This window comes from Alosa sapidissima, chromosome 13, assembly GCF_018492685.1.
Source record: "Alosa sapidissima isolate fAloSap1 chromosome 13, fAloSap1.pri, whole genome shotgun sequence".
In the NCBI taxonomy this organism is placed as follows: domain Eukaryota; kingdom Metazoa; phylum Chordata; class Actinopteri; order Clupeiformes; family Clupeidae; genus Alosa; species Alosa sapidissima.
Window position 1 is genome coordinate 6,150,824 of NC_055969.1, and position 23,971 is coordinate 6,174,794.

General features: G+C 43.3%; 2 protein-coding genes across 11 annotated transcripts in view; both read left to right on the top strand.

The window, feature by feature from the left end:
* Positions 1-2,186: 2,186 nt before the first annotated feature.
* LOC121680318 (syntaxin-2-like) lies at positions 2,187-10,142 on the top strand. Of its 2 annotated transcripts, none has more exons than XM_042059626.1 (10): positions 2,187-2,567; positions 3,069-3,140; positions 3,259-3,358; positions 4,037-4,111; positions 4,807-4,880; positions 5,153-5,261; positions 7,758-7,831; positions 8,299-8,436; positions 8,524-8,634; positions 9,049-10,142. In XM_042059626.1, exons 1-10 carry the CDS (start codon positions 2,538-2,540, stop codon positions 9,136-9,138), a joined length of 873 nt encoding a protein of 290 aa, XP_041915560.1. In that variant the 5' UTR covers positions 2,187-2,537; the 3' UTR covers positions 9,139-10,142. The 2 variants fall into 2 exon arrangements, with proteins under 2 accessions (XP_041915560.1, XP_041915561.1); XM_042059627.1 differs by lacking the exon at positions 2,187-2,567 and adding an exon at positions 2,770-2,826.
* Positions 10,143-11,188: 1,046 nt separating this feature from the next.
* rimbp2a (RIMS binding protein 2a) overlaps positions 11,189-23,971 on the top strand; it is a 61,839-nt gene continuing 49,056 nt past the window's right edge. For 8 of the 9 annotated variants that reach the window (XM_042059617.1, XM_042059618.1, XM_042059623.1 and 5 more), the window contains exons 1-4: positions 11,189-11,464; positions 12,117-12,227; positions 13,246-13,386; positions 22,128-22,271. In XM_042059617.1, coding sequence (XP_041915551.1) covers positions 12,162-12,227; positions 13,246-13,386; positions 22,128-22,271 — 351 coding nt within the window. In that variant the 5' untranslated portion in view covers positions 11,189-11,464; positions 12,117-12,161. Of the gene's footprint in view, positions 11,465-12,116; positions 12,228-13,245; positions 13,387-15,753; positions 15,920-22,127; positions 22,272-23,971 lie in introns of those variants that run through there. The other variant, XM_042059624.1, reaches the window with a different exon arrangement.

The window sequence follows — 23,971 nt, forward strand, 5'->3', positions numbered from 1 at the left end:
AGACTAGTGCAACTCATCCATCTGTTTTTATTGGAGTGTTCAGGCTGAGACTATTACTCATATGGGGTTGACACAGACACTGATGTCTCATTATTATTTGTTGCACTTGGCAAAGCTCTGTAATAGTCACTTTTCGTTATGGTTAGGATCCATTCATCTATTAATCGTGCTTCCTTTACAGGTGCCTATCATCTTAATCCCTACCGTTTCAGACTGCAGACCGTGCAGACTTGGTTCTAAGTGAAGACGACAGGCAGACCTCTGCCAAAGCGTTTCCTTTGATGAAAACATCACTTTAAAAGAATTACAGCCTAATCTATCTACAGGGTGACATCTGAAAGACCTATCTTTGCCAATTAACAGGACAGAGTATAACAATGGTGACGTTATAGGCCTACTGTAGGTTCTGCCTTATTTCTAAAGGTTGCTCACAATCCTGCACAGGATCTCCTGTTCATGGTTGCCCTTGTCCCCCTGTACGAGGGGAGGGTAATGGAATTGGGTCTGTCAGTTCGTCCATCCATTTATGTGAGTTGTCTACTCACATAACTTAAAAAGAACTGCTCTGAAGTACTTCCACTCTTTACACAAAGCATGGGGTGACTGTATGTCAGTCCTCCTATATGACCATCTACATCTGGCTCAGAATGCAGATGCTGGAATTTGATTTCACTTTGGTCCGTACTGCGTGACAGGAACGAGTGTCTGTAGTCTGACTGACTGACTGTTTGTGTTTTTTAACGTGTGTCATGGTTCCTTATGGTCTGCTCCATGTTTTGCTGTTGACTCTGGGCTTCCTGGTTCCCTGGCTGTCTAACACGTGGTCATCACCAGTGGCTGCACACCTGCTGCCACTTGCCTTGTCAGCCACAGCATTTCAACCTGCCATGTGTTTCACTCTCTGCTGGAGCTCATCAGAGCATCTGATACAAGTTCATGTCTCTACACCTATTACATGGTTCATGGTGCATGTCTCTGTCAAGTATGGTTTTCTGTGGATTCTCTGTTATTGTATTGATATTGTGCCATGTGGAATATTGTGCTGAATATCTAAATAAATGTGTCTCTTAGAAATATACAAATACTTTAAAATATTTCTTACTTTGTTTACTTTTCTAGGCATGTTTCCAAAACGTAGGACGCAGTTTAAGGTTTAGTTTCTTACATGGGACATCAGTAAGCGCTGTCCGAGGTGATGGTGCTGAAATTGTTGACATCTATGTCTTTAGAATTGATTACTCACTCCATGGACTGGTTCACTGTGTCATGAGAGAAGTGGTGTTCTTTATAGATAAGAACACCACAGGAATAGTATGAGTATTGATAGTTATAGTCAAAATAAAAGCCACTCCTTCCCGCTCCCTCAGATCCTCTAACCAAAACTTTTTCATTTATTTTTTAACACATCAGACCTTGGTAGCACCAAGGTTTATAGGGGGGGAAAAAACATAGACTGTATATATAGAACACAGTCTATGGAAAAAACACACAAACAAGATCTCATTAGTCAAACAAGATGATCTTATCAGTCAAAGAAGTTGTATTGTCACCTCAGAATTCTCCTGTGAATGTGACTGACATTCACATTCACCCTATGGACAAAACCTAAAGGTAGCCTATACTGTACAATGTCAAAAGGATAGGGAACATGCAGATTTCAAAATCAGAATGTAGTATGTGAATTTTATTAAATAGCTCATGCATGGTTTTCCTTCTTCAGTTAAAGATGGCATACATGCAGAATAAATGTAAAGTTTGATTATAGGAATCATTGTAGGCCTAGGGCTACAGTATGTGAAAAGTGCTTTGGGTAAGAATACTACAGTAGGTAGTGGTAGTAGGTGCATTTATCATGTGCAGGGAAGTTGGCCTAACCTAGTTTACCACGAAAGGCTATGCATGCACTGAGCATTTTTTTTTACTAATCAAGAATGTATTACGCTAGCCTGACGAGCCAGACCCAAATTTGCTGCCGCTAGGGTGCGTCTAGATTTATAGGCTAGTATTATGCATGATCATAAGATATTTCCAGGCGATAAGATGTCTTTTCCAGTGTGCTTTCAATACCAATATACTTTTTCCATGGCATTCAGGGTTTATTAATAGCATATCATATTGCACAACATGCCTTATGACCAAAGGTCGAACAAATTGACAAAACACCGCCATCATCTGGATCATCACAAAACCGCATTTCGGTTTATGTATCGGGTTTCTATGGAGTTTTTTGTGTGTTTGTGCTGACATGCTACTCTTCGTTCATGCGTTTTAACACCATCATTCAGCTAATAATCCGAAAGCTACGTTCCAACGTTGCTGGTCAACCTAGTTAGGTTACCTGATCTGACAGGTGTGTGGCCGCCGCCGCCCTCTGACGACTCACAGAACCCATGCTGACTGTCTCCAGTTCAGTGACTCCGCTGTTTCCTTTGAACAATGTCTACGAAGATCTGAGCCTGACATTATAAAAAAAGTGCTTTGCGCACACCAAATTACACCTGTTTCGTGTTACCAGATTTGTTCGAGTAGGCTTTGTCATGAGGGACCGTTTAGCTGAGCTAAATTTGGTAAGTTCGCATAATTAGTTGGTTTGTCTATTGTTGTCTTGACCTAGTAAGGCTAACTGAACAGCATGATGATAACTCAGTCGAAAAGGAAGGTTCTTAAACGGATGATTTGTATGAAAAGCTTCTCTGTGTAGCTACGATTTTTTTGTGGCCGTGGTGTTTCTCATGAAGCAATTATTTAGCTCGCCAGGTGCTCCGTAATTTTGATATAGTCGACAGGCTACAGTTTCTCCATCAACAACTATTACATCCCTCTATGGTGAAAATGTTTACTCTGTGAAAGCTTCATGATTTTATATAGCCTGGAGCATTATAAAGGGGAGGGAGGCTTTTTTCTCATTGAGTGTGTTGTTTCTTTCTTATGTTAGGAATCATTTCCTGTTTAACATTAGGCATTGCATGGGCTTGGCGGCCATAAATCTTTCAGTCACATAATGACACCTGCAATATCAAAAGTAAGCCATCCAAAATCAATGGTGTGTGTCTTTTTTTCCTTCACAGAACAACAATTTACCAAATGATGTCATTATCACAGAGGAGAACACAACATATATGGATGAGTTTTTCAAAAGGGTAAATTAAACTGTATGAGCAGCTGAAAAATTAATTTTTGTATTGAAGGAGTTGTGTTGACGGTGAAGCGGGGATATTGTAGTTACTGTGGTTAATAACACCTTAAGTTTGTCCTCAGGTGAGAGAGGTCCAGATGCTTATTGATAAAATCTCCTGTCTGGTTGAAGAATTGAAGAGAGTGCATAACACTATCCTGTCTGCTGCCAACCCAGAACAAAGTAAGTCCATTTTACACCATCATCTGTTGTCATGTTTTTTTTTTTGTTTTTTTTTTACAAACTTTTGACTGTTTTATTTTGAGCGATGATGAGTCTCTTCCAGCTTATTTTGTACACAGGGTTCCCATGGGTTATGGAATTTCTGGAATATCATGGAATTTTGGAAAATCTATTACAGACATGGAAAGTCAGGGAATTTCATATTTTTGGGGGCAAAGTCATGGAATCTCTGGGAATTTTGTTGTAGCACTTAAAGTTTACTTGCCAAAATACATTAACACAAATATTTCCATGCAGAACTGGTGTATTGGCTTTACTGCTTATTTGAGTAGCCCAACTTTGTTGATTCAGTGCTCATTTATTCATTTCCCACTCAAGATTCTTGAACACTACGCGGCTGTTCTGAAATTGTTGGTCGGTATATTGTTCCATTCATTATAGTAAGTCATGGTAATTCAGGTTTTTTGTCAGGGGAAAGTCAAGGAAAAGTCATGGAATTTTACATTTGACTTAAAGTGGGAACCCTGTATACATCTGTCCCCTCCAGACATTATCATCAATAAAAAATGGATTGAACTACAAACATTTTTATCTGTCTTGTGCAGTTAGGTGGACATATTCTCACAATGGGCCGTTTGTGAAATCTTGTACCTCTTTCCATCCCCTGTGCTCATACAGGAGTTAAGCAGGAGTTGGAAGAGTTTAACAATGACATCAGGAGGCACGCCAGCTCGGTTCAGATTCAGCTCAAAAGTAAGTGGCACTGCCATGAACAAACCTCACTGTTCCACCCCAGTGTTCTGTAGGTGTCTGAGATAATTGCTCTTGTGTCATAGCCGCAAGGCATATGATGCACTTTACAGTACATAACTCTGTATTTATTGTAAACAAATCACCTGCTGGGTTTCTGATTGTACCCTTACTGTTGTTGTTTACTTCCACTCAGTCGCCTCTATGTGTCTATCTCTTGCTCTCTGCCGTCAATTAAATTCGCTTCCCTCTTTTCAGTGGCGTAGCCATTTGGTTGCTTCAATGCATTTGACTTGCAAAGCAGGTTGAAGGGGAGGACGTTCCCTGTAAAGACCTGTCAGAGACACTCATTGGCAGTCATACACTTTGTGTTCCTCTAATCCATTTTACTAGGCTGCTCAAACAGCTTTCTTCATTATTCACAGGATAGTAGTACACTGCATGTACATAAATGTTGTCTTAAAAGGGTCTATAGATTATATCATAAAGTGTAAATAAGAGCTTGGTATGATGCAGATTTTTACTTTTGAACTTGAAACAAAGTAGTTTTCTTAATCATTTTGTGAAATCAAATATTTCTCACAATTTTTGACTGGATATGCTCAACCTCATGCAGAGTGGAACTGCATCTCTATAATCTGTGTTTCATTGATCACTGATTGACCACCTATTTTCTGATTCGTCCTGACTGTTTGTAGACATTCAGACGTACATGCCCGAGGATGAGAACGCCAATACTGCCTCGGTGTGTCACCGCATTCAGAAGACCCAGGTCAGACCATAAGACTGCAGATGAACATGTTCTAATGCTTTTGCTAGAAGCCCTTTCTGGTGCAGCACTAAGCATATTAAAATCCCACATCCATATTATTGCACTAAACATATTTAAGTCCCACATCCATATTTTAGTATGCCATTATTCAAACACTGATGTTGCTTTTGAATAATTGGACAAATGCTATCAGAAACATGTTAAAGGATAAAGGTCATCAAATGTACTGTACTACAAGCACCTCATCCTCCCTTTTCTCTTTTTCTGTGTAGCACTCAATGCTATCACGCAGGTTTGTCGAGGTCATGACTGAATACAACGAAGCCCAGATGTCTTTCAGGGATAAGAGCAAAGGCCGCATCCAGAGACAGCTGGAGATCAGTGAGTAGCTTGTTGACCTTTTGCACACAATGCAGGCCTGGACACAGGCACAACAAGTGGCCTGTTCTTTTCACAGTGAGCTGAAAAGACAGCATATTACACTGCTAAGTGAGTGGCACTGAGACACAGCTGGGAGGACTGTGTGTGTGTGTGTGTGTGTGTGTGTGTGTGTGTGTGTGTGTGTGTGTGTGCGCGCGCGCCCTGTGGGTTCAGTCACGTGTTCGCCACACCTGGGAACAGATGGCAATGGGAGACACCAGCATCGCCGTTGCCATGGAGAAGGCACACACAGGGCAGCAAGCAACCGGGGGGACGAGCATTTGTTTGTTTTCTGGTCATGTGATCTGGGCTATTCACTTTCCCTGCTCTGGTGAGGAGGAGGCTCCTGTGTCTGTGGCCGTAAGCAGGATTTAACCTTTCCAGTACGTCTAGGATTGGATTTCCCCGCCTCAAATATTGACTTGAACATCCAGTAGAGAAAACGATGACTTTGCTCTCTCTTTTTTGTGGTGTTGAATAATTCAAAATTACATTGCAGTGTGCGGACCTAAATGAATGAGGGAGGCAGTATTTTTTTTAGCTTCAGTGATAACCAGTATCTTTATTATTACATAACTTTTAGGTTGTTAAACTTTAGCTCTTTTATAGAATAGAGGATTTAAGTATATAGTGTATTTAAGCACAAAGTTTATTTTACAACCACTTTGACCTAATGCTTCCTCATCTATTCTCACCATTATACATCTGCCACTTTTCCACCTCATTTGCCTCTGTGTATTTATGGTAGTAGAGAGTTGGAAGAAGCTTTTACTGGAAATGTACTGTAGTTTTTTGTAGTTTCATATATCCCTAAATGAAATAAAAGATGAATTCTATTTACAGTCCTGTCCTCTTGGCATCATGTGAGCACCCAGAGGGCTGTTTAGAAACCGGCAGTTATTGAGTTTAGGTCTTTAAGTCATACCTATTGTTAACGGGTGCATACAATGAAATAAAATCAAGCCCATTGCAGTCTCCATACACAAATCTTGGGTATAAAAAGTGCTTATATTGTCCTTTCTCACATCTTGTTGTAACAACATGGAACATGATGTATTTCACCTGAAGTGAGAAGAAATCCCAGGCTTGTTTCTAAATAAAGTTGTTCAACCCCCACTGTATATTCCAGACTTCTGGAGAGAGAGCAAAGATAACAGCATGCAGGGCCTTTACCTCAGCCATTATTAACTTGATTTACAGCAATGGTTCTCAAACTTTTTCTTTCATTCCCCACTTTGATCAATGGGGCATTTTCGAGCCCCACCTGTCCCTCATCGCTCTAAGAAAGTGGTAGGTCAAGCTTAAAATGGTCAAATTTATTGAAATAACGACAAGTTCTAAATATTTCCTCTTCAGCAGAGTTAAAATCAGCTGGTGCTGCAGATATAATAATAAATAAATACATAATGTGCCATTGTAAATTAAACACACATATTTCTGTTTTCCAGCAACATATTAGGAAGCATAGGCCAATATTTTACAGCATTTTACAATATATTTAATGAAATACCAACATGCTGCATTAAATGGATCCATAATCCAGTCATACTGAGCACTGCTGGTTGGGAAATACTTTTTGAAATAAACTTTGCAGGGATGTGATGTAGGCCTACTATTTAATAGGGATCACAAGAGTGGCTCCCGAATCAGACTTTTCAGTGATTTCACTCAGGTTCTCAAAGGCATAATACTGTCGCGATCGAGGCGCCTGTCCCATACCTCAAGTTTTTTGGTGAATGCAGTAATCTTATCTGCTAGATGAGGTACTGTAGGTGCTAGTCTTTGCCTTGTATCTGGAGATTTAACTTGGAGCTTTCCAAATATATCGCTAAGATAGGCCAGCTTCGTCAAGAAATGTTCATTAGTGAACGTGCTTGCAGATTCAAACATGCACTCTTCCTCCAAGAAGAGGCGACTCTGAGCTCAAACACGCATGACAGCACTTTACCTTGGGAAAGCCACCTTGCCTCGCTGTGAAGCTAAGCTGCCTTGATACGAGCGCTTCCCTATGAATAACACAGTGCGTCCATTGTGCATCGGGTGATACCTGGGCCTAGGCTACAGATAAAAAAATAAATAAAAAAAAACCTCCTGTTTTTCACGTCAGTTCGCGCCCCACCTGGCATGTCTCCGCGACCCAGTAGTGGGTCGCGAACCACAGTTTGAGAAACGCTGATTTACAGTGAGACAACAGCCAAAGTGTACCGTATAACAGAATCTTCATACAGTTTCACACTGAAACCTTGTATCAAAACATCTATTTGACCAGAAAAGCTGCTTCAACTTCCTACAACCGGTACTTTTTTCATCCATGTGCCAACTATAGACATTGTAATAATTAACATACACTTCTTTCAACTGATACATTACTTTTGTCCAAACCGCTATGGATAATTAACCTCATTGCACTGTCATCCATCATGTAACAGCTGTTTACAGTATTCCTTTAACCTTCAGCTGGACGGTTGACCACAGATGAAGACCTGGAGGCTATGTTGCAGAGTGGAAACCCTGCCGTTTTCACATCTGATGTAAGTGCCAACCAAATAGCAGTTTTGGTGTAGAGCTGAGGACACTAGGTCAGTTTTTAAATCACAGCTGTCCTTCATAAAACTACCAACACTAATGCTATTTAAATATTTACTTTGCATGCATTTTTACATTTTTTAGGATTAAGTAGGACAAGATAATGTGAAACTGATTTCAAATGCACATTTCTACACAGTTTGTGATCCACCATACAGACAGTAGTTTTGCTACAGAGCTCATGAGAGTAAGGTTGAGGACTCTGTGAAGTAACCAGAGCTCACAAATAGTTATTTGCTATTGCTGTAACCTTGAATGTTCAGCGAGCTTGATTATTTTTTCATTTTCCTAAAGGCGTTTTTAAAAGTCATGATTGTGTAAATATATAGCAATTTATTTTGAGATATGGACCCCTCTTCAATTGAAACGCTCAATATCATATTAAGCAAAGCTCATTTCTATTCTTACACAGCTCCTCCTAGACGAACAGCTCACACGAAATGCCATGAATGAGATTGAGTCACGGCATCAGGACATCCTCAGGCTGGAAGCTAGCATCAAAGAACTGCATGAGATGTTTATAGATATTGCTGTACTTGTGGAGAACCAGGTAAGGCCGCATCTATCTATCAGAAGTCTAACTGCTAACTTTGTTGGCTTGTCTAACAGTCTTGCTTTACCTACTTTTAACCACTAGGGGGAGATGATCAACAACATAGAGACGAATGTGAACAGTGCAGCTGAGTATGTGAATACTGGGAAGATCGAGACCAAGAAAGCAGTGCGGTACCAGAAACAGGCTCGCAGGGTAAGGCTCTTCCCCAGCTTCCCCAGCCTCTTCAAAATTAGTGTGGAGGACCAGTAGCAAGCGTTTTCAGGAGCTGGACGCTAATACTAATGTGATTTAAGTCCTATAAGTTCAGAGACCTTTTGTGCTTCCAAAGCTAAGAAAAATGAAATGCTGTGAAGTTGCTGTAAACATATGTTGTTTAAGTTAGATTTATGACTGTGAATGAAAAATCTTTTTGTACCTGTATAACTGTGATTTGAATTTTAAATGTTTGTAAGAATTGTAATGCAACTAAAATAAAATATTCACTAATATATCTCAAATGGAGGTATAGAGCGTGGACTTGCGGTAAAAGTGAAAGATTGCTTTTACTGCTCAGTGTGTTTTAAGAATCCCTAACCCAACTCGAATCTCTGCTTCTTGTTTTGACAGAAATATATCATAATTGGCATAGTTGTGCTGGTCCTGCTTGGCCTTATCGCGCTTATCGTTGGTCTTTCTGTGGGACTGCCTAAATCCTAATTTCAACTCATTGACTTTCCATTTACTTCTGAAGACATCACCAAAGTCCATCAGAGAAGACATTGGAGGCCCTCAGGTGTCAAGCCCTTAACTTATAGTAGTGTGTAGTTTGCAGATTTGACTTTCCCTATTCATGTAGGCACATTAGTAAGATTTCAAAATAGCAAGAAGGGCATTATCAGTGACAATAGTTATTAACCCTCTAAAACGTTCTGCAACTGATCAAATTGTCCTGGAACATTCTGTTGGTCCTGCCTAGTGCTTATGAGTTAACCCTGGATTCAGTCTTCATTAACTTTATTCACAAATTAATCAGCTATAATATGACTACCTCAATATGCCAACAATGTGCCTTTTAAATTTCTCTGTACATTTTGTAAAGCCAAAAGACCATGCACCTTATTTGCATAATATGCATTAGTTGAAATAGTTGATGATGACCTAGATATTGCAATCTAGATCTATATAAATTGCTTTAGACTATCAGGATTGTCTTGTTTAAGCTGTCTGTGTTGTCCTGTTTACATTTCTTTGTTAAATGTATGTGTTGTCGTCATTTGCTCTCAGTGGTAGCAGTAATGTCTGTGGGTGTTGTTTCCTATATTCTTATCACATTCAGTTGTGCCAAAAAAACCTGATAATCAGCAGCAACTGTTCCATTTGTAGATCTGCCTACTTGGTAGTTAAATGCAACACTGTGATTCCATCCACGTTAGCCCTTTAGTGATCTCAATGTATTACCATAGGAATGGTAAAAGACTTCTCATGGGTATGTTGGTGATCTTTGGAATGTCTTTTTTTCCTGACGTATAACAAGCTTATATAGTGTTTGTGAATATTTATTACATGAAAAAATAAAACTACTGTATCAATGTCCTCTTCTCAATACAGTTCAGCACACTACATGTTTTATGTAATCAGTCCTTGCACAGTTGCTATGGCTACTATGGTGTACTTCAGCTTCTACAAATGAACATGATGAGTTTTAAAATGCATTGCTAGAAAACAAGAAAATAAATCTGATTCTTTCTGCATACAACACATGCTTCACCTGTTCTTCAAGTCTGGAATCCTCCTGGCAAATCAGGTGTCCGACTAGTCCTGACTCCACCCACATAGGAAGTGGGTTTATTTATAGTGTCCCATACAGCCTGGACATGGAGAGCAGGGCCAGCGAGAGACCTACAGGAGCTCGCTAGCCCTTCTATTTATACCTGTCGGCACAGCACACCTGGGCACTGGCCCAATTCAGCATCAGCCACCTCTCCCTTTTTTACCAGAGTGCTAGACTCAAAAAAGAAAATAGATTCAATCATGCAAATCTGCAGTCAGACTCATCCATCACATCTAAATAGCTTTTCACAGTGGAGTTTTTTTTAATGATTTTTATGAAATTAAAGTAAGAGTAAAAATAATATGGAGTTGACAGCACCAAAAACTACATTTGTTTTGTTTTTAGCATCCTAAACGACCTAGTTCTGACAGCTCAGCTATTGTCTGATCAATCAGCGCTTCCCAGAATTCTACTGCACTCATGTCTGTAGCAAATAACAATCAATATGTTTCCTGGTTCCGGTTATGCTCTCCTGTTATAATCAATAACTGCTATTTGCATGTCATGGATCCTGTGCTATTTGTGTTATCTCATGTAGAGTTATTCTACAAATTCAGATCTAAATGGGTTGTGAAACCACTGATGATACGTCATCAGTGGTAGATATGACACAGCGTGGTGTGACTTAACATTTCTACAGTGGGTGTTTTTGGCAAGGCCTTGTTTACGTCTGGCGTTCTCTTCACTCTTTCTCTCTGTCCGTCTCTCCTTTCTCCTCACTCGGCCATATGGCCGCACAGCAAGCGGCACCTGATGGAAGAGCCGCAGGAGAAAGACCGAGAGGGAAAGAGAGAGAGGGAGAGATCAAGAGTGGCTGCCCTCTCACTGTTTCCACTGTGTTGTAGGCAAGAGAGAGAGAGAGAGAGAGAGAGAGAGAGAAAAAAATCACACACACACACAGAGACACACGGAAGCTGCAGCAGCCTGAGCATCAACACAAGCCCGCAGTAGAACCATGGAGACGGAACTCACAGCGATGTCTCTGGAGGCACGACACACTCGCTCGCACTCTCATCCCGCTCCAGACTGGGACAAAAGGAAAGGCATGCACATGGCTGATCTCCTCTTCGCCTCCCACTGCTCTTAACGTCTCCCTCCCTTCTTAGCATTTACCAGCAGGACAGAAGAGGCCAAAAAACCCCTGGGATATACCCACAGTTCTTCAGATATAAGGAGAGGAGAGCTAGGGTCGCAGAAGAACCTGGAGCAAAGGTAAGATATAAACAGACATACTGTACATTTGGATATGAAAGTGTGTATTGGTAGTAGTGGTATGTTGTTGCAGCCTTTTTAAAATGTTCTGGCATCCTAAAGAACTTACACGGACAGACAAATACCTTGTGTTATTGAAATCACAACAGGCAACATGATGCACAAAGGTTTAGATGACAGAACAATTATGTACAATATCTGGATTGCATAGCATTATAATTATCAATACACTTGATGAAAGTGTAGGCTTAATTAGAGAAACACAAATGATGTCTTCTGTTAGCTTGGCAACTGTTCAGTCCCTCTGCACGTCATTTTTTATCCACTGTGTTTATTTTGTACTAGGGCATACTTTTGATGTGCAGGGAAAGACTACTGACCTGTTTTTTCCTCTTACTGAATTGTCATGTTATTCAGAAATGGAAACGAATCTAAAATACTTTGTGATTGTGACACATGTAGTGACGTTGCCTATTACAAAAAAAAAAATCTGTTCTTGTTTTGTTGTGCATTGTTGTGTACACAGCATGTGCATGTGTCACAGGTTTTTAGAGCATTCAAGTGCTTTAGGGCTCTCTCATTCTCTCTCTCCCTCTGTTCCTATCTCTCTCTCTCTCACTTTCTATCTTTCGCTCAGCTGTGGGCTGTGTAGCTGTCACTCACAGGCAGATGCTGCTCACTGCTGGGTCTTGGTCAGATGACATCGCTGTTGACTGGCACTGTTCCGGGAGCAGTGGTTCACTTTGGGCAGGTGCGCTCTGAGGTGGGTAAGCAGTGCTGATCGCTGTCAGAGATCCAGTAGTGCTTTGTAGATTTGTAGTCTTAAGAGATTTGTTGTCTCAGCCTCAATAATCTGGTCAGGATTGTGTCTGTTTCATTTAGAGAGAGAGGTTTGTTTTTTAAAAATAATGATTATTATATTACTGTGACTTAACATGTGAAATGACTCTATATTGGTACTGTTGGCATCATCATGTAATCTGCTTTTATGATAGAGGCAGGATAGGGTGGTTAAGTAAGATATAAAGGCATTTTAATTTACTTCAACTTGCCAGAATTTTAATGTGTGATTTTCCAAAACAAGCCACAGTGACTACAGTACAACCCAAGCTCTAGAAACAAAACAGCTGCAGGTTAAAAGAAAAACAAACTACAGGTATTGACTGATTTGCTCTCATTTTTATGGTTCATTGTTTTATTTATTTATTTATTTATTTATTTATTGGTCCAGCGGTTTGTATCTTCATGTTCAGCAGAGCTGCACCACCAGTTTCCCAGAAGCCCACTGTCACCTAAGCACTTGTCTAGTTGATGTTGTCTCTCTGATAATGCGGTGTGATTGTGAGGGGATTGTGGAATGGGATTTTGTTTGCTCTGCATTTGAATCAGCAGAAAGAAGCGGATCCAACAGCCCTTCCTGTCTTTGTAGTACTCTGACAATTTAATCCGCTGCTCGCTCTTATGTAAGGGAGTAGCTCACATATTGATAATCCCAGGTCATAGTTGGCTGCTACTGCTTACAAAGTACCAGCCTCGCAGACCTCTGGCACTGCGCAGCAGAACTATGCGGACACGCTGCCCATGCCCACAGCCAGGTGCACTGCATGGCACCATGGGAGTTTGCATGTAAAGAGCTCTGAGAGGATGGTGTAAGTGTAGGACTATGGCAAGTTATTTTTTTTTTTCAGTGGTTTGCTGAACTGATTTTGAAAACAGTTTTGCTTGTCGTTGTTGTTGTTGTTTATTTGTGTGTGTGTGTGTGTGCATGTGTGTGTTTAAAGATTGTGATGAGGGGCCGGGGTCACAGGTCTGTGGATGTAGAGGAGCTGCTTCGGCAGTCTCAGGCTGAGTTGCTATGGATACAGAGACAGCTGTCAATCATCTCGGCAAGGAATGCTCGACACACGCGGGCAAAAGACAGGGTGAGTCTTTGCCTCCATCACATTCTTTTTCATCATGACATAAGCATTCATAGTTCACAGAGTACCGATGGCAATGCTGTCATCATGTGGTTATTTTGGGCTTAAAAGTTACCAACTGGGACAGGATTAAGTTTTCAAAAAGCATGGTTTAAACATCTATTTTGTTTCAAAGAAATGGTTGTAATTCCTGGTAATGAACTTGTATGACTTAGAACCATAACAATTTACTGCATTTTGAAGTAGGTGCGTTTTAGGGAACTAGATTTAATATCACTGTGAAATTCATTTTGATTATATGTGAAAGACACATAAACATATAGTATATATGTGATTCCCAATAGCCATTTAAGATATGCATTATGTAGTTCTGTATTCAGGGCTGGAACCCCTTGTGAACCCCCTGGAACCCCATTAGCAACTGTATAATCAAAGAACACTAGTTAGCATGAAAGCAAGATAGCAAGCTTTTATCAGAGCCAGTTGTGCTGTTAGTAGGGTTTGCAAGATTTTGCAAGGACTGCTTTTAAGGTAGCTAGCTTTCTAGTTTCAGACTCAAACTCCAAAAATGTTTTATTGTCATTGCCACAACTGTGCAATAGACACACATGTAGTTTTTAAGTTGTACAGGAGAGGGCAGTCTTATACTCTATTAAAATTCTGTCAGTAGCATGTTTCTAGGTGCACCAATCATAGCACAGAAACCAAACATGACTCATATGCAAATCAGAGGGGGTGTGGTTAAACGGTTTGGTCAAATTACACCATGCCCTCTAAAATACATTTGCATTATAAAGGGTGGGGCTGCAGCTCTTTGTCCAATCATATTCTAACTGTGCTGACTGATATTTGGAAGCGCACAATTCCTTAAACAAACCCATGCATTTGTGGAGGACTGCTTGTGAAGAGGGTGGGGAGGGATGGAGAGAGAGAGAGAGAGAGAGAGAGAGAGACAAGGACCAGCCACGGTTGCTAAGCAACAGAGCAAAAAAGAGGAGACTGTAACGTGTTCTCTGCTGAGTGTATTTTCCCCTTTTTTTATTTATTTATTTCATAAAGGTCCTTCTCTCCCTCCCTCCCTCCCTCTCTGAGAGACAGAACACACACACACACAGGCAGCTTTGGCAGTCGATGGCCGGCCATGCACCTGCAGCCAGTCTTGTCTCAGTAATCCACCGTAATTCCTCCCCCCCCATGTTTTGGAACCTCTGTTGCCCTACGATTTCGCCTGCAATGCAGCTACAGGCACAGGTAGCCAGTGTCCAGTCAGAGACTGGCCTCTCAGAGATATTGTTCTTTTAAAAGGATTGAAGGGGTGGGGTGGGGTGGGGGAGGGCATAAGGGGTTCAGGGCACCGGGGCAGAGGAGGAGAAGGTTGGGAGGGTAATCAGTGCGAATGACAAAGGATTATTATGGGATGGACTGGAGGTCAGGATTGGATGGTGCAAAACAGGGGGAGCAAGGTGATTTTGATGAAAGATGGGGCAGGAGAGCATCCAATGGGGGTTGGCAAGAGGAGGCAGAAGGTTGGGTCTTGGTTAAGAGGAATCAAATGGTAGTTTACACTGGGCTGGTTTTTATCTTGGTGGTAATTGCACTGTGATGTGTAAGGTGCTGTGTGGTGTGTGTGTGTGTGTTTGTGTGTGTGTGTGTGTGTGTGTTTATAGTTGTGTTTGTACTTGAGATAAATCAGTGTGGCTTGCAGGCAACATGTAATAAAAACAGGGAAATAATAAAAAAAATCCTCATGCATAAAAAAATGATTTACACATCAATGATATGAGAGCCAATGGTCTTCAGAACGTTGTGTTTGTGTGTGTGTGTGTGTGTCAGATGGGGTTGGGGTGGAGAGAGAGCAAAAGATTGAGAAAGAGAGAGAGAGAGAGAGGGTGTGGGGTTGTCAGAATGAGCATGCATGAGCATATAACCGTGTGTGAGGAAGAGACAGTGCAAGTGTGAGCATGCGCACGTGAGTGGATGGGTAGATAAGGAGAGAGAGAGAGAGAGAGGGAAGCAGAGAGGGGCTTACTTTGTGGTGGTGCACCAGTGCTCTCTTTGCAAGGCGAGAGAGAGAGAGAGAGAGAGAGAGAGAGCGGGAGGGAGGGAGGAAGGAAGGGAGAGCAAGAGAGAGGGTGAGGAAGAGAGAGAAGAAGAGAGGGAGAGAGAGCGCGAGGGAGAGAGAGAGAGCGCAAGGGAGAGAGCCCACTCTTCTGCTCCGACAGCCTGCTGCTGAGGGCTGAGTAGAGCATTTTTAGTGCCGGCTCAGAAAACATTCTCTCTCACACACTCGCACAGGCGCACGCACGCACGCACACACACACATACACAAACACCAACCCACACACACACACACACACACACACACACACACACACATAGGCGTGCGCAACATACACACACCCTGCAAGCACACAGACACACAGACACACACAGCACAGACGTGTCGTCACTGCCAGGCTATTTGCCACTCCTGCCAGCCGGTAAGAGTCGTCCTGGGAAACGGTCGTCCAGGGAAACGAGTGAAGCAGCTTGTGAGGTATGTCACACTCTCACCCACCTGTACTGTTTGTTTAAGCAGGCTATGTGTGCATATGCTCCAAGGGGAACCTATTTGTCAACAGGGATATTTATACATACTGTAGGATCTGCAAGGGGTCTGTGCATGCAGGATGCTTGGATGTGTGGCTCGGATTGTAAATGATGCTGCTGCTCGTGCGATGTCTTTGTGTGGACGTGATGCTGTTCCCAGGTCAGTGAGAGCATCGCTGCCCCTCCTTGGCTCACAGCGACGAGCCGCTAGCTAACTCAGGAGGGTACAGTGAGGGAGCGCTATCCTGAGGCTTACAGTACATACCGAGCAGGGATAGGCTTGGATAGGCAGACTAGAGAGAGAGAGAGAGAGAAAGAGAAGGAGAGAAAGAAAGAGAGGATGAATGTGTGTGTGTGTGTGTGTGTGTGTGTGTGTGTGTGTATGTGTGAGAGAATGTGTGTGTGTGTTTGCGTGCGTGGGTGTTCCATGATTGATTGGCTGCGTGAGTCGGCTGGATGGATGACGCGGTAGATGGCTGCGTCGCATGGAGCCACTGAGTGCATTTCTGTGTGTGAGCGGGAGAACATGTGAGGAGCTGGGCCCTCGCCCCAATGCCCCGAGGAGAGGAGTAGTGCTTTAAAGAGACAGCCCAACGAGGAGGGGGGAGGACACCAAGGAGAGCGATGAGGCGAGTGTGGTACTCAGAGAGAGAGAGAGAGAAGAGAGTAGAAAAGACAGATCGAGGGACTGAGAGGGTGCTACAAAGAATAACATACTTCTGGTGTGAGATGGCTCCACAGGCTTTGGCTGGGTCCAGTCAAGGTCATGGCCAGTGTTTGTATCGGTGTCATAAGCACAGGTGTTTTACACATTGATTGGACTGTGCCAGCTGACAAAAAGCTATTTTCACCTGGGCTGCAGCCTGTAGGCTCATGGGGTCAGTGAGTGCATATCATAGGTAGATTTGCGTTGCCTAGATTCATCTAAACAAAGAATTATCTAATTCAGGCTACAATAGAGGAAAATGGCTAAAATTGCAGGCTTTCATGCAACAGTGGATTGACTGACTGTGGGTGTAGTCCATGTTTAATGTGAGGTTGGCAAGTGTTCTCACTGGATGCAGGATGCTGGATGGACTTGAGTTGGGGGTCAGTCATCAGTCTGTCTGAGGGCCAGGTTGGAGCAGGTTCTTTGGCCGCGTCTCAGCTAGCAATGCTAGGTTCATGGGGTTCCTGGCTGTCTGGCTGAGGATTGGTCTGTGTGTATGTGTTTCATTTATTTATTTATTTATTTTTTGATTGCCCGGTGTGTCTGCCAGCTGGCCTGCTGACAAGCCCACAATTAGAAGTATTAGAGGTTGGAGGAGCGGCATGTGTATCTGGATTATGTAATCATCTTATGGAGATCCTCTGCTAAGACCCTCATGCGTGCACACACACACACACACACAGATGTACACATGCTCTCTCTCCTTCATTCTTTCTCTCTTCCGCTCTCTCTTTCACACACACACACACACATACACACACACACACAAACACACACACTTGCATACAAACAATGGATTGGAGCATCAGGATTCATAAGACACTGACTTTCCACTTAGTCACCAGAGATGAAATACTTGCCTGGTTGGCAGCTTCTTTCTGTGTATAAAGGGACCAGAAAACTGGAGGTACAGCATCAGACGCACGCACAGCAAATAGAAGCAGCACTGACAGCAACAAAAATGATTCAAACATTGTCTAAAAATAGCTTCTCCAAAAACATTAGTGACATTCGGCACTTCAGAGGTGTACAAAATCCAAGTGGGCGTAGTCGTGCCTGGACTCAGGCAATCGCCTGGAGTGCCACCAGCTGGGAAGGATGCCGGTGAAAATCTCACCCAGAGAACACCCCCCCCCCCCCCCCCCCCTCCAGGGTATACTTTTGTGTAATAGCTGTTATCTACAGAAGGGGTATGATCAGAGGGAAATGATACACATCCATTAGAGTAGAATTTGCCTCAACACATACTGCTATCACATTCGCAGCTCTACGCACATAAGGCTGAGGGGGATCTGGTTTCACAGATCCTGTGCAGTATTGAGCGGGATTCCCTTCTTTTCCCAGAAATGAGCTCTCTCCGCTCTTAGCATTCGGTCTTAAAAGCTTTGAGTGGAGGAAGCGGCGGCAATGCTAGTACGTGCGCCTCAGAACATTTTTTGAGCTACATTTTAGACCACATTTAATGAAAAAACAATGAAAAATATAGCTGCAAGCAGCAATGTGGGGGCCAAGCAGTTAGCAGGAGTTGTCATGGCAACCCAATGTTGTTACATTATACACACACCCAATTAACCCCCCCGTCCAACACACATATACACGGATAAACCTCCTCAGCCACACACCACAATAGCCCCCCACACATACGCATACCTCAATCATCACCAAATTTATTGTGTGTCCTCAGGTTGTAGTCACGAGTCCACTTGCCAAGTTTGGTGTCGATACGAGAAAGTGTTGATAATTATAGTGCCTCTAGTGGTCAAAGGTCACTAAATGAATTGAGCGTCTTCAGGATGTGGTACCGAGTCCATGTACCAAGTTCGGTGTCGATACGAGAAAGTGTTGCAAATTATAGCACCCCTAGTGGTCAAAGGTTGCTAAATTTTTTGTGTGTCCTTAGGATTTGGTCCTGAGTCCATGAACCAAGATTGGTTTTGACATGTGAAAGCATTGCTGAGATATGACCTAATCTTCTGTTACTCTAGCGCCGCCCTAGTGGTTGAAGGTCACCAAATTTATTTTGTGTCCTCAAGATAAGGTCCCAAGTCCATATACTAAGTTTGGTTTCAATACGTGAAAGCATTGCTGAAATATGAGGCCACTTCCTGTGATAATAGCGCCCCCTAGTGGTCAAAGGTCATCAAATTTATTGAGCTTCTTCCTAATTGGGTCCTGAGACCATGTACTGAGTTTGGTGTTGATACACGAAAGTTTTGCTGAGATCACTTCACTTCCTGTTTGGCCGCTTCGCCGCCAAACTTAATTGGTCACCACAGGCAATGGGTTTTCAATATGGCTCCAAAAAGCAATGCATTTATGAGTCATGGTCTGAAGATCATCTGCGTCAAGTTTCGTGAAAATCGGGCAAACTTTGTGAACTTTGATGCATTTTAAGTGTTTTTCATGACATCCAATATGGCGGTTGGATCATTTATGTTGACGTCACATGTTGGCATGTGGCGTCCTAAGGACCTCTCAAGGTATTAACAGATATTACTAATATGCTTTAATTCCAAACACATGACCCGTTACAGGCTAAAACGTAATTTTGCTAATTATAGCGCCACCTATAGGTCAAAAGTCATCAAATTTATTGAGCCTCCTCCTAATTGGGTCCTGAGACCCTGTACTGAGTTTGGTGTTGATACGCGAAAGCCTTGTTGAGATCACTTCACTTCCTGTTTGGCGACTTCACCGCCAAACTTGATTGGTCATGACGGGTGATGGGTTTTGAATATGGCTCCAAAAAGCAATGCATTTGTGAGTCATGGTCTGAAGATCATCTGCGTCAAGTTTCGTGAAAATCGGGCAAACTTTGTGAACTTTGATGCATTTTAAGTGTTTTTGATGACATCCAATATGGCGGAAGATCCAAGGATTCCAAATATACCTTAATGTTCAAAATGTGGTGTACGGTAAGTGCATAGATGTAATACAACATTTTAAATGTTGGTGGCGCTAGAGCACTCCAGGTGCAGACATCAAACTTTCTGAAATTAAACATGTGCCTGTAACGAATCAATGTGCCAAATTTCTCAACTTTTTACTGTATGGTTCAATGGCAAATGAGCGTTTCGTTATAATAATAATAATAAGAACACGTAGAATCACTATGGGTTGCCTCGCAGCTTCGCTGCTTGGCCCCCAAAAAAAAGATCTGAGAGACACGAGGTGGAAAAAGAGGAATAAGGGGAGGAGCAGGGCAAATGTTTCCTGGTTGGACAAGAGAGACTGAAAGCGCTCGGGGGGGCCCAAAAGGATCACAGGCTGCTTATGGCTTCATCAAGGAGGGGGAATGTCGCAGCTTCAGAGTGGCTGGCAGATACCGCCGCGTCTGGCTCCTTTTCCCTGGGACTCCAGTCGCTGGCATCGGCCCCACCTGACTACAGAAGGCTCCAGCCCTGGTGGCACGGACCGTGCTGTACCTTCCCCATCGCGCGGGCGCCTCCGCCGCCTGTTTTTCTTTTCTTTTTTCTGTTTTTTTTTTATTTATTTTTTTTTACTCATCTCCCAATCATTCCAAGTCCCCATCTCCACGGACAGGCCTTTTAAACGGAAACAGTCCTGCTTGTTTCTGGGAAGCCAGGGCAGTCGAAGAGGGACCGCTGAGACATGTCCAGTAGAGAGTGGCTAATGTCGGCAGGCAGTGACTGTTCCCCTGACTCAGCCGCCCGAGCCCCCCTCCCAGCCTTGCTAGGATGAGCTGAACGACAACAGCCTTGTCCATTTCTCTCTCTCTCTCTCTCTCTCTCTCTCTCTTTCAAGGGCCTAACTCCATCCAGCTCGTCCAGCAGCCCAAAATCATTCCTCCAGCCTTGGCTGTGCCCCGCCAATCGGCCAAATGGCAGATTTCTCTGTCATCTCGAGAGCTTCCTGTTTAGTGTGTGGTGTCAAGGACAGCCGGTCTGACTGGGAGTGTCTGCTACTCCTGCAAGTCTTTGCGACGGCAGGGGACCCGTCCAGTGGCATCTTAGGAACAAGCATCCACCCACTCACTTGCTGTGCTCTCGCCCATGCTGGCTGCTTATGGCGTTGAATGATCAGAGAATGTTCCTCTTATATATGTATTGTGTTATGCCTTATGTACAATAACGTGTCAGCTCTGATGGAACACATTGAATGCTACTTGTTTTCTTAGGTATTAATATGTCAATAATTTTATCGCACAAGCATGTCTGTAGCAAAACAGACACAGACTAGGACTGAGGGAGGCCAGAGATACTAGTAGGGAGGGTGTTTAATGACATCATTAGTGAATCAGCCAACGAGTTCCTAGATCAATAGCCATTAAATATTTTGTAAATCAATCTGAAGTGTTGCACCAGAGAACCAGATAACTTAAGACACTACTCACTGCAATTAGACCTAATGGCTCTGATTGTTAATCAGCCAGCTAGCTCAGTGGACACTGGGCCAGGATGAAGGCTTCACTTGACTGGCGTGCAGATTTAGAATGCCAGCCGAATCAATAGAGGTTTGGAGGTGCGGCCGGATTAATTGAAAGCTACCTGCTCGGATAGCGCAAGGCCTGGCAAAACACCGGCCCTTTCAGTGGGTGATCACATGAAACTGTGACAGGCTACTAAGCGTACATGTGTCACAGGGGCCCTTTGAAGTGCTCTCCGAGCGGCCATGGGGCCCCTACATGAAACAGCAGCGGTGGGATTATTTTAAAGCATCCTGGCAGCACTTGACACTGCCGCAGATAAGGCATGAATAAGTCATTAGTGATGGACATGGGCAAGAAACATTCCTAGTGCAGAGGGAGTTTCATCACTGCAAGCATCCAGCCCTGAGGGGTCTCTCTAGCATCTAGCTTCCGCCCCCCCTCCTCTCCCTCTATATGTGTGTGTGTGTGTGTGTGTGTGTGTGTGTGTGTGTGTGTCACTGCTGCAGTGCTGGCTTCTCAGGAAAACAGCAGTAAGGGCCTGGCACTCTCCTTGTTCCCTTCCCTTCTAATATCTGGTGTAGTGTACCGTGTGGGTGGTCCCCCACCAGGCTTTAAAGGCCTACTGCAGCCACGATTACATCAGAATCTTCCTCTGTACTGAAACTCAGATTGGACATGTACTTGGTGGGATATGCTATTTGTCCATGCAGATATATCGGGTAGCAGTGGTCATGGATGCCTGATTGCTATAGTGCAGAAAGTAAGCTGAATGCTAAAAGGATACTTGTACTCTATGAGGGGTATTACGGTAACAAAATATTGAGGTTGTGTCAAAACAATGAAACATTGAACAATGGTCCATGTATAGTACTAAAATGCACTTCATACTAAAAATGCCCTGTGGACCTGGCAAATGCAGCCTGTTCAAACCACCTCCAAGGACCCAACTTATGCTCTGCACACGATTTTTGCTAACATAGAACTCACTTCTGTTCTATTTGGTTGTCTTCTGTTCTCATGTATTCTGTTCTCTTCTCTCGCTGACCGCTCTTGCAGCTGAGGCACGAAGTGGCCCCGCAGCACGTCTCCACCCTCTCCCCCCAGAATGTGAATCTCTGCCAACTACTGGAGGACAGGAACCAAGACCTCAAGCGTGAACTGGCCACCCTCAAGCAGGAGAAACAGCGCTACAAGTCCCTGGTAAGTCCTAACCCGCCTGTATTGTCCTCTCCTGTCCTCTTCTGTCCTCTCTCCCCCTCCCCTCTCCTGTCCTCTCTCCTCTCCTCTCTCCCCTCCTCTCCTCTCCTCTCTCCTCTCCTCTCTCCCTTTCTCTCCTTTCCTCTCTCACCATTTCTCCTCTCCTCTTCTCTCCTGTCCTCTCTCCTCTTTCCAAATTCAAAATTCAAATTCAAAAATTGCTTTATTGGCATGGCAAATGAAAACTTGTACCAATTGCTTTGGCAATACATGTTAAAGGTAAGACATAACAACAATTACAGAGACAAAACATATACACATACTTTAAACTGACATATACATTTGTATAAACATACTACTTCACTGAGATTTGTGAACAATAGTACTTAGTTTTACATCGGTTCATTGAATGTATTATTGAGAGTTCATTGAGAGCAGTATGGTGACTGCCTGCATGTGTATGTGGTTGTATGTGAGTTCATCAGCGCGTTTGTGTGTGTGTGTGGGTGTGTGTGTGTGTGTACGTGTGCGTGTGGTGTGTGTTTGTGTGTGTGTGTGTGTGTGTGTGTGTGTGTGTGTATCACTCATCACAGATCTTTCCTCTCTCCTCTCTCCTCTTCTCTCCTCAGCTGTAGTGCATGCAGTGGATCATGTTGCTGTAATCCACTTGCCATAGAAATGTTCAATTAACAGAAACAGAGTTTGTGGAAACCGAAAAATGGACTGACAAGCGATGCGGAGTCCTTCAGGGCCACTCCTGGTCCAGAGACATAGTGATGGCTAAGCAGTTCTCAGAGAGAGAGAGAGAGAGCAGGGGACATGTCAAGCCCTTATTTATGAGTTTGTAGCAACACTGTTTGGTCTAAGATGGCAAGACATCAGCAAAGCTCCCCTACACTAATGCAAGCTGACTAGTCATCTGCATTAACAGGGTGTAAACCTGAGGCATGCACGGAGCTCAGCTCAGGAGTGGCACGCACACACCCTTGGCATACATCTGGGAAGAGCGCTCTCATCTAACTAATCGATGATATCATGGGTAATATTAGTATTCTTTGTGAAAGCAGATCTAATCTACCTGTTACATAAATGCAGGTAATTTTCTTCCGTATTAATTCAGAGCGGTGAAAGAACAATGTGGCAATATGTAAATCCCTCATTCATAATGCAGGCGAAAACTTGTATTATTAATAAGGAATCATAGTACGTATGAGTGCTGTGCCTGTATATGTTTGGTGATGGTGAGCTCTTGCTTCAATGCATTTGTGATCTGTCTCTGCCAAGCAAGAAAAGGGATTTAATTCAGTAATCCTGTGACCATGGTGCTGTGAGCATAGTAATAGTGATTTAGTTGATTTTTTATATACCTGTATACGATAGCAAATATGTGGGATGTGCAGTGCATTTGAGATACTGCATATTCAACCCTGGTGCTCAGCCCTCGGTTCTGTGGCTGGTTGCCAAGCGACCTTTGTGACGAACGGCTCCGCCGGTGCACCTGTGGTGAGGGATGACCTTCGGCGTTCCTCCAGGAAGACACTCGGTCCGCAAGCGCCATGAGCAAATGAGGAGGCAAGGCTGCTCCTCCACACACACACACACACACACACACACACACACACACACACACACATGCACAGACACGCCTCCTGCCATGTAGTCTCCATGGCAACACCTCTGTTTTCAGTCTGAGCTCGCTGTGG